This window comes from Ursus arctos, unplaced genomic scaffold, assembly GCF_023065955.2.
Source record: "Ursus arctos isolate Adak ecotype North America unplaced genomic scaffold, UrsArc2.0 scaffold_4, whole genome shotgun sequence".
Taxonomy (NCBI): Eukaryota; Metazoa; Chordata; class Mammalia; order Carnivora; family Ursidae; genus Ursus; species Ursus arctos.
In genome coordinates, this window is record NW_026623056.1 from 28,570,314 (window position 1) to 28,581,502 (window position 11,189).

The 11,189-nt window shown below is 44.1% G+C and overlaps 1 protein-coding gene across 2 annotated transcripts in view; it reads left to right on the forward strand.

Annotated features, from left to right (window-relative positions):
- Positions 1–11,189, forward strand: part of HEG1 (heart development protein with EGF like domains 1) — an 85,777-nt gene that overhangs the window by 68,953 nt on the left and 5,635 nt on the right. For both annotated transcript variants that reach the window (XM_048214815.2, XM_048214816.2), the window contains exons 16-17: positions 6,558–6,645; positions 9,466–9,640. In XM_048214815.2, coding sequence (XP_048070772.2) covers positions 6,558–6,645; positions 9,466–9,640 — 263 coding nt within the window. The remainder of the gene's footprint in view (positions 1–6,557; positions 6,646–9,465; positions 9,641–11,189) is intronic.

Sequence of the window (11,189 nt, forward strand, 5' to 3'; positions counted from 1 at the left end):
TAAACCTAGTAAATCTGTGCAATATTTTCATTTACCTAATTTTATACAGTCACTTTCGATAACTACGGAATTCTACTCTGCAGCTATGCCATTCCTCTCTTGCTGCCTTTTTAATGTCTGTTTTTGTATTCCCATCCTCCACGCCATTTTTCTATTTTGTGGTTCTACTTTGTGATTACAGAACTCACCTAATTTTCCTAGATTATCTTTAGCTGCAGACATTTTTGCCCATCCCTCTCTTATGTTCACAACGTGCCTTTTTGTAGGGCATTCTTTCCGTTCAAAGGTCCTGTATTTCCCTCAGCAGAGATCCCTTCCCCGCCAGCCTCCTAGGCTGACCTGAAAGGACTTAGAGCCTGTTTTCCCCATGTATGGTCCTCTTCCTTGGCTTCCAATGAAACTAGAACATTCACCTTAAAGATTTTCTACATTGTCTTCCCACCCAACCCACCGTCTGGTGGCAGGTGTATGAAGTATCTTTGAAGTGTGTTCAATCTATTGGTACACTGGGCTTCAAAAAGATTCACACCAGTGGGAATGCTGTGTGTTGGCAGGAGTCAGTCTCCCATCACAGACGTCCCGGATGACAGCACTAAACTGCTTAGGAAAAAAAAAGGATAATTGTCCAGAAGTCAGCTGGAAATTTCATTCACCTTGCAGCCAGCATCTCATGCAGTCTTGACTGACCTCAATCAATGTCAGAACGGAAAGGAAGCAGGGCTTGGGAGAGGGGAATCCTGCTCTGTGTCTGCTCTTGGGCATGGCCACATACAGCCTGTAGATGTGAGAAAGACACATTTCAAAAGGCACAGAGAAGGAAAAAATGCTGTGAACAGAGATTCTAAAGGAAAGCTGATGCAAGAGGAATGGAAAGATTTAAAAGGCAAAATTTTAACTGTGCATTACTAATGAGCTCAGTGAGGGGGTATATGGGGAGAACTGAATGAATTTTAAAATAAAACTAATGAGGGGCACCTGGGTGGCTTAGTAAGTTAAGCATTTGACTCTCCATCTCAGCTCATGTCTTGATCTCAGGGTGGTGAGTTCAAGGCCCAAGTTGGGCTTCACGCTGGGCGCGGAGCCTACTTAAAAAGTAATAATAACCACCTAGAAGGGTCTGTAATGGGTTCAAGGGTTTTAAAACAAGGTGTATTGGTTGGTTCAATTCTGACACCATTTCTGATTTGTGTTTTTTCCACGCCACCAAGCAATTAACTCACTTCTGACACTTCTGATATCTGGAGATAGTGTCAGATCCCACAGGTTAAGGGCTCAGTCCCATAAGACTGTCTCCCTTCCTCATCATATGCCAACGGCAAATCCAGGTGCCTGTTACCTGTGCTTCTGACCAACCGGCTATAGATCAGTGGTTCCGACAATACCCAGCTTGGGTTGAATTAATCTGCTACAGCGGCTCACAGAACTGAAAGTAAATCATTTACTCCCTAGACTACTGGTTTATTATAAAGGATGTGACGCACGATGAACAGCAGATGGAAGAGGCACATAGGGCAAGGCCTGGGGAAAGGGTACAGAGCCCCCAGCGAGCCACTCTCCCCAGCTCTCTGCATGTTCACCCACCTGGAAGCTCTGCGAACTTTGTCCTTTTGGGTTTTTTATGGAGGCTTCATTACATAGGCACAATTGAGTAGGTCATTGGCCATTGGTGAACTCAACCTCCAGCCCCTCTCCCCTATCCAGAGATCCAGAGGTCGGGGGTAGGAACTGAAAGTTCCAACCCTCTAATCACAGGGTAGTTCCCTAGGCAGCCAGCCCCCCTCCCCGCAACACCACGCCTTGGGTGCTTTCCAAAAGTCCCCTCATTAATATAACAAAAGACACACCTTTCTGTTCTCTTCACTTAGGAAATTACAAGGTTTTAAGAGCTCTTTGCCAGGAAGGGGGACAAGACCAGATGTATAGTTCTTATCATAAATCACAGTATCACAGTTGGCTAAGGTTCTTCTGGAGTAAATAAGCCTCGCTAGCTTAAGCAAGAAAAGACCGTTTATGGGAAGACTCCTGGGGTGTGTCATGGAATTCCCGCATCAGGAAGAATAAGAATCTGGGAATTGTGGGGAACCACAGCAGCTGGAGTTTGGGAGCCTACTTTTTAGGGTATACATTAACATGACTCCATCTTCATCTCTCATCTTCGCTCTTTGCTGTATGTGTCTGTGTACAGGCTTTCCCCCGTTCCCAGACAATGTGACTGAAAATAGACTCACCAGAGAGCTTCGAGTGTGTGTCACTGGTTCAGCCATTTTGAAAGAGAAGTCTCTGTGCTCTCTCTCTCTCTCTCTCTCTCATTTTCCCTTTCTCTTTACCAAATTGAGATTCCTGGGAAGGAACTGACTGATGCAGTTTGGATCATGTGTTTACTCCCAGACCAGTTAGCTGTAGCCAGGGTTGGTGCTACGCATACAAGCATGACCGACTATAACCGCCTCCACCATAACCTGCACACAATGGGGTGAACGTTCCTAGGGAGGGGCTGGCTAAGTAGACAGTCTGCTAGTAGCTTCCATCCCAAATGAGCATATAAGCAAGGACAGATGTCGCTTATAGGAAAGACCAAGGCCCACAATGGGCTCCCCACAGCAGTGGCAGCAGTAGCAACCTATGACCAAACCACAAAAAGAATAAAGAAAAGATAAAGACTGTGAAATACCAACAAATGTCAAAGAGAACGTGAGACTAAGAATTCCAAGTTCATCATTCTGGAGAATCTCTTCAAACAAGAAAGGATAGGATGGACAAGCCTAAGACAACATTCCCTGCCTTCTGTCTCACCCTCATAAATAAACATTCAGAGCACCCACAAAAGTGTAAATGTTATAGTTGACGTCGATTCAAATCCCATGCACTTGTTTGTTTTTTTTTTCTTAAAGATTTTATTTATCTATTTGACACAGAGAGAGAGAGAGAGGGAGAGGGAGAAGCAGGCTCCCCACTGAGCAGGGAGCCCCACGCAGGGCTGGATCCCAGGACTCCAGGACCATGACCTGAGCTGAAGGCAGATGCTTAACCAACTGAGCCACCCAGGCACCCCTAAATCCCATGCACCTGTGACCATTATGTGGCCTCATAATAAATTCAGAGTCAGTCTTAAGTTCAAAAGATCAGTTGTAGTTCATGAACTGACTTGATAACAGGTATGAGAAAAACAAAATCTGGGTTATCTTGTCCATAAGCTGATTACAAGTTCCCAGTAATAAGACCTAACTGCCAAAGAGCATCAACCATACTCTAAAAAATTATATATGTATGTGTATAAATTATATGTCTATGTTGTTTGTATATGTATACATACACAATTTCTAGGTTGAAAGGAGATTGTGAGTGTGTGTGTGTGTGCATGTAAGCATATGAATAACAGTTGGGAAGTATAGGAAAGCACAAAAAAGAAAGTAGAAGTTAGCCATGATTTCCCAAGGCAGTGCCAACTTCTGTGGACATTTCAGTAGATCCCTTCCTGGCTATTTATTCTCATGTGTGTGAGATCTTCTGGCTTTCAGGACCGGTTCTTGGCCGCGGATAGTTTGAGAGTTTGAGAAGCCCTGGTCTACTCCATCTGCCTCTCCTTAGACCAAACTTCATGTTCCAGGGGCACCTGGGGTGGCTCACTCGGTTAAGCATCCAACTCTTGATTTCAGCTCAGGTCCTGATCTGGGATCCAGCCCCCCATCTGGCTCCCCACCCAGGGGGGAGTCTGCTTCCTTCCTTCCCTCCCTCTGCCCCTCCCCACACTTGTACAAACTCTCTCTCTCTCAAATAATAAATAAATAAATCTTAAAAAAACAAACCTGCTTGTTCCAAAGAGGACTCTGCCGCAGCTGTGGCCACTTGCAAGGGTCACTTCTAAAATGAGCACCTGCTTGTTTTGCTGAAAGTGGGAAAATTTGAACTTGGTGTGGAGGAATAAGCAGGAGTAGACTTCAGTCTTTCGTTAGGAACAAGGGAAGCCAGTGTAGGATTTTAAAGCAGAGAAATGGCATGATCAGACTTGTTTTTTTAAAGGAGTGGGCAAGACCGCGCACAGGAAGGTGAGCTGGGAGGTGGTTGCATTGCCGGTCAACAGTTGATGGCGGTTTAGGGTGGTGTTGCTGGGGATGAGGAAACGTCCACAGATGCAAGAGATTTTGTTAAAAGTGAAGCTTGAATACGTGTGTCAGGAGGTGAAGGACAGAATTACCTTATTCCATGGTTTGGCTTTGTTTCATGTATGTCTTAATACCAATGGTTTTTCCAGATAATCAGGTTTCTGTGCTATTTATTTAAATAAATGATACGTAAATGGTTGGACAGCTTCTGTTTACTTTTATCACACAGTCTGCTTGCTGTCAGCATTACTGTGACTTTACCTGAATACCTAGAGAGCATGGTTCTGATGAAGGAACAGAAGGCAAGCTGAGGACAAAGCAGAAGCTGTGTGTGTGTGTGTGTGTGTGTGTGTGTGTGCTGCGCCCCCCCCCCCCCCCATGGGATGTATGTGACATTCCTCATTCCTCAGGCACTCCTGGCTGCCCTAAAGGACAAAGAAACAGTCCTTACTACCTACAGCCCATTGACAAGCCCATTGACAAGTCCTTGAAACAGGCACGGTGACATTCCTCTAGGAATTCAGCTGCCTCGATGTTAATACTTTGCTAAGGGCCAAAGGCAGTCCTAGCCTGACCCCTTCCCCTCCACCAAGATCCTGTAAGTCTACTTTAATGTATAAAAATTCCTTTGGAAACTTCCTTTATCTCTAACCCACCCCCCAGATAGGTGTTGGCAATTATCCCCCAAGCATATGGCCCACCGATATACATCTGAAGGGTCTCATGACTAAGGTGTTATTAGACGGTAATAAATGACCTTTTCCCAACAGTAGCTAGCCCTCTCAAGGTCCTGGAAACCTTGCTTCCAGAATTCCTTAGAGACTTACGCTATCCCTAACCCCCTCCCAACTTGAGGGTATATAATGGGCCATTCCTCACAACCCCCGTGAAGCAGCTCTTTCTGCCCATGGGTCCTGTCCCTGTGTTTTAATAAACCACCAATTTTGCACCAAAGACGCCTCAAGAATTCTTTCTTGGTAGTTGGCTCCAGACTCCACCCCACTGAACCTCACGTATATTCCCTAACCTCATCAGTTCCAGTCGTAATTACTATAGAAAATCAGATTATTGGCCCTTTTTTGAAATCCTGTGCCTTACAACCTGAGAACAAATTTTAGTTATATTTCCACAACAACAAAAATTCAATCTGAATATTTAGTTGACTTTATCAAAAATATCATTTTGCCAGAAATACACAGGTATAAAACCAATTAATTAAAATTTTAATATTGTTCGTTACATATGATATGCATGTGCTTACTAATATGACTGCTAATATCTGGTGGTTAAATTCAGTTTGTATGTATTCAGGGAACAACTCAGTTCCTAGCATGGTTCATGCAGTGATTCCCAAACTCTGGATTTAGTTGATCAGCAATATTTCTTATAATATAGCCATTCCTACTTTTCATCTTATCAAGTAAGAACCTAAAACCAAATAAAGAATATTTATATCTACTACATCATCATCAATTCAAAAAATGTAAAAATAGTTAACACCAAAGAGTGGGAAGCAGCCAAGAAATTATTCTCTGTTTTCTCCATTACTTTTTTAAAAAAACAACTTTACTGGAGCCTAAAATTTCACGTAATAAAATGTACCCAGGTTAAGTGAGGGGGAAGAAAAGAAGTAGGAAGGATAAAATCTTAGAAGATAGGACAGTTATTAAAACCAGATTTCGTTTTTGAAAACTTCATGCATGTCCTTCAGTTTTCTCTTTTTACCATGCATTGCTGAACATGACCTCGGGGCTGGTCCACAGGTAGAATTTGGGTTCCACCCACCTTTCTAGGAGTGGCTGATAAAGGAGAAGTCTTCTCCAAACAGTGCAGGCAGGGGAGGAAAAATAATTTTCCTTCTACCCTTTTAGAATTTTGTGCCCTCCCCCCATAAAAGATTAACAGGAGAAAAAGAAAATTTTAATTACATAACACACATGGGAGCCCCACAAAGGTAGAGATTGAAAGGCAGCTGGATATTTGAGGTTTCTGCACCCTTCCGAGTTAAGGTAAGAGCTAGGTGTGTGTGGCTGGCTGGGGTGAGAACCCACAGTGAGAAGGTAAGAGGAGGAACTGTTTGGTAAACAAACACTGCCCTGCCCCAACCTCAGGCTCTCAGGTGAAAAGGTGATCTCTGGTCAGAGCTGCCTTCCTGGTACAGTCTCTTTCCTAATGTAAATCTGCCTTACAAAAGGGTTATTCCGCTGTTTTCAGAACTTCTCCTGAGTCACAGTTTCTCAAAAATAATCAGTTCAAAATAATAAGCACGACAAAGAGGAATATTTTGGGTGGCATATCCTGCCACCCTCCAACAGAGCAAATGCCAGAGCTAGCCTATCACCAGTGGAGGCATGGTCATAGCTGTGGGGTGAGGAGGGGAACTATTCTTTTGTATTCATTTATTTATTCATTACCTCTTACCTGTCCCCCTTTCTCCTGTTTAACCCTGTTTAGCTTATCAGCTGATCACTGTGGTGATCGCAGCAGCAGGCGGTGGGCTGCTTCTTATTCTAGGCGTCGCGCTGATCGTTACCTGCTGCCGGTGAGTGACGGGGTTCACATTCTAATTCTCTTCACTAAGCAAGTGCCAGTGTTTATTTTAAAGAATATTTGGGGTGTTTTACAATATTAAGTCATTCTGTATGACTGAACCATTAAAGAAAGGAGAAAGGGAAATTCATGATAAATAGTGCCATTGAGAAAGAACAGCAAATGGGATTCTGTTTCCTTTACTAAAAAAGTATGTCCCCAAGCGCAAGCAACAAAAAAGTGATTGGATGTCATCAAAATTAAAAACTCCTGTGCTTGAAAGAGCCCTATCAAGAAAGTGAAAACACAACTTAGGGAACAGGAGAAAGTATTTGAAAATCATATGTCTAATAAGGGACTTGTGTCTAGAATATATAAAGAATTCCTACAATTCAATAATAAAAGGCAACTTCATTTAAAAATGGGCAAAAAACTTGAATAGGCAATACACCAAAGGAGATGAACAAATGGCCAGAAGGCACATGAAAAGATGCTATGCATCATTAGCCAGCAGGGAAATACAAACAAAATTGCCAGGAGACACCACTTCACACCCACTAAGATGCCTATTTAAAAAACAAGAGGGGTGTGGGGGCCTGGGATAACTGGGTGATGGACATTAACGAGGGCGTGTGATGTAATGAGCACTGGGTGTTATATATAAGACTGATGAATCACTGACCTCTACCTCTGAAACCAATAATACCTTATCTATTAATTAATTGAATGTAAATAAAAAATAAAAATAAATAAACAAGAAAACAGCAAGCATTGATGAGGCTGTGGAAGAATTAGAATGGTCCTACTCTGCTGGCGGAAATACAAAATGGTGAAGCCCCTCTGAAAAAGTCTGTCAGTTCCTCAGAAAGTTAAACACAGTGTCTCCATGTGACCCGGCACCTCCACGCTGACGTACATACCATGAGAAGTGAATTCACGTGTCTACACAGAAACATGTACAAAAGACCACCTATTGTATGATTCCATTTATATGAAATGTCCAAAATAGGCAAATCTAATAGAGATAGATGGTAGATTAGTGGTTGCCTCGGGCTGGCAGGTGGGGGTGGGAATTGGGGAGTAAGGGGTAAGGGCTTGCTTTTTAAGGTGACGAAACTGTTGTAAACATTGATTGTGATGATGGTTACTCAGGTCTGGATGTACTGAAACCTTTGGCTTACATACGTCAGATGGGCAAAATTAGAAGCAAACAACGGTGGATGGGTTAGCTGAGCTATTTCGGCAGTAAGCAAGTGTAGCAGGAGCATGGGGTGAGCAGACGCTCAGCAGTGTGCTTGGCTCTGGGTCTTGGAAGCCAGTGCAATTGGGTTTCTACTGGAAAAGGAAGAGAAAGGAAGAAGTTGGTCCCCTTTCTCGGTGATTGTGTAGTCAGATAAGGGAAAACTATGACCTTTGATTTAGATAATTATAAATGGCAGGAATTTTCCTGATGTACCAGATGGAAGGAACCTACTATAATAGCAAGTTATCTTTTTGACTGTTGATACGAAGGACGTTGTAAGATTATCTTTCACCTCCAGTAAGACTGCAGAGAGCAGTTTGCCCTAACTGGCCATCTGGGAATGCAGGCCTCATGGTACTGCGTTTGCTTGTCATTTACAAAGTTGCCACCAGATCATCAAAGACAAACTATGAGTGGAAATAAAATCCTGGCTAGGAGACTAGCAGCTAGAGAGATTAAACCTCAAGGGGACATAAGCCTCATATTTGCTGAGTGCCTGAGAACCAGGTAGTTTGACCACCCAGAGAAGGAGCCCATGACTATGGGCTTCGGCAAAAGGGAAGGTAGTCGTGAATTAGTAAGTCATTGTTTGAAACCGGATACCCCACCCTCCGGGGAGCAACACAGTGGCAGGTCTGTTCTTGAACTTGCAAGAGGGGACAACGCCTAAGCCGCATGCTGGACATTTGGTTTTATGACCCTGAGTCATTTTGTGCCTTCCCAGAAAGTTTATTTATAGGAAAGTGAGGTAAGAAGGAAGAAACTTCAGATTATCTTACCCAGGGCAAATGTAACTAAAAATGTCTGATCCTAGGCCCGTTCCATAGGTAAATCACACATATTTCCACCATTTCCAGCCAGGGAACCCTCATAAGCAGGGGAGCTTGTTCTGGGCTTTCCCTGACCTGCTGAAATGAGAATATGTATGGGTAAGATAAACAGGTGGGCATTTTTGCAAATGAGACAGCCTGGTTTTATGGTCAGTGGAGTAGCTTCATGTGGTAAAAGGGCCCTGGCTGGCGAGGCAGGAGGCCTGCGCTCTAGTCCCAGCTTTACTAGTAGCAAAATGTGACCTGGGGAACAAGTCTCATCTTTTTTGCAAAGCCAAAGCTATCCCATCCCCAGAGCTCCTCTCTTAGTAAATCCTGGGGAGACCTACAAGCTTCCGTGTACATTCTGATGCTCAGGCAGGTTGAGAACCATTGGATTAAAGAATCCTGAAGGCCCTTTGGCTCCAGCATTCTGGGAATTTATGACTCTGATTTCCCTGGCTGCCCCCAAGATGCAGCGATCTCTGTCCCCTGGAAAAGACTGCTTCACCGTAGATAGCTGTGTTTGTCCTCTCTGTCCATGGTAACCCGTCCCTCCGGCTGGAAGACTTTTTTGCATTTTTTTTTGCATCTAATTGCATTTTTACTTGTTTTAGGCAAGATATAACAATAATGCCATTTTTCAGTGGGTATTTACAAAAGAATGTAATGGTAGCTTTCCGTCTCATTTACCTTCTAAAATAATAAAACATGCTTTCATAGATATCATTTCTTTACAGAACTTGTTCATTTAAATTGTCAACTATTTTCCAATCCACAGAAAGAGTAAAAATGACATAAGCAAACTCATCTTCAAAAGTGGAGATTTCCAAATGTCCCCGTATGCTGAGTACCCCAAAAACCCTCGCTCACAAGAATGGGGCCGAGAAGCTATTGAAATGCACGAGAACGGAAGTACCAAAAACCTCCTCCAGATGACGGATGTGTATTACTCGGTGCGTATTGCTGTGCCCAAGGCAGCTCAGGCTGCAATTTCCTCTGAGAAGTACAGGGATTGTGTTTTGTGGTAAAATAAAGATAACTTCAGCTGCTTACGGGTTAAAGGGAATGGTGGCCTGAGCCTCTTATTTACATAATTTAATATTCAGTTTACTTCTGATCTATTTGCATGGTATTTGTTAGTTTTGACATCAAGATCATGAAGGCTATTTCCACTGAGCACATTACTTCTATGGGGTTGTAGCAATAACCCTTCCTGTGACCGAATTTGCTGTTAAGTTACAAGATTGGAAACAGAAAGATAAAGAATTTAGTGATATTTAGCCCGTGGCCCTTGCATTTTTATCTCTTGTCTGCCATGCTTTACCTCCTCTGGTTGGGGGATCGGAAACAGGTGTAAAGAGAACAATTCAGGGTCGTCCTCAGCAAGCTCTTCTCGGGTTTAGGAGAGTGTTCAGTCAGCATAGGTCTTCAACAGCTGGCTCCATCCAGCCCTAGACTGCATCATTTGGAAAGATGGTAGACTACCTTGAACCCTGGCTCCTTCTGTCCCACGTCGAATAACCCGTGAGCTGCCCAGTTCATTTGACATCACGTGGCAAACACGAACGGGACTGAGCTGAAGACTAAACAGACGTAGGTGACTTTTCATCCCACATGGACCTCTTTGAGGTAGCAATAAATGTGAAACCTTGCCCGCTGAGGACTTAATAGCCCTGTGACGGAAGTCACAACCCCACTAGTTGCTATAGGGACAAACCCTGAGAGTTCAGACTTTGGATGGGAGGGGTTCATGCTAAGGAAACTGTTGTTTCCGTCGGACCCTTTGAAAAACTCGAAACTGGAGGAAGAACAAGAAGAAAGAAGGGGAAAGATACACATAGACACAAACTTAGCGCTGGTGTTAAGTGTTGATGTTTCCGCACAAGTGCTTTGCTGTATTCTCTGTCTGGGAAGCCCTGTTACTCTCACAGCAGCCAGGTATCTGCAGGTGTCTGCTGCCTGGGCAGGTGTGCTCACACCGTTCTCTAGGGACTCTTCGCCTGTGCCTGGCGAGATCACCTAGGGACAAACAGACCCCATGGCATCGGAGAAACAACCCCGCCGTGTTTCCATGGAGTGAGCTCAAGAGTTGCCTTAAGTAGAAATAATCAGGAACTTAAACCAGCCCCATCTTCCTTTCAGAAATGGGCTGAGCAGTCCATAGCAGCAGAGCCTACGCTTATGGCATGAAGCTGTCCCCCGAGTAAGAAGGCTGTCCCTCACAGTGGCCTCCGGTGTACTTTGGGCCCTCCTAGGATCCACGTTCATTATATGCTGTCTCCAGTGTTTTATTTCTGCCGGGCAAGCGTTTTCTCCTGGAGGGCCTCATTGAGGGCCTCCTCAAAGTAGCCGTGTCCTTTCCCCGCGAGCTGCTTTCGCACGTCAGCTAGGTAGTCATGAGGCGCTAGGCTGGGATCTGGTCAGAGACGGCTGCCAATCGCTGTTGGCCTCCTGCTCTGGGGTCCTAACTCCACCTTTGACAGGGGGTCCTATGACCTTGCA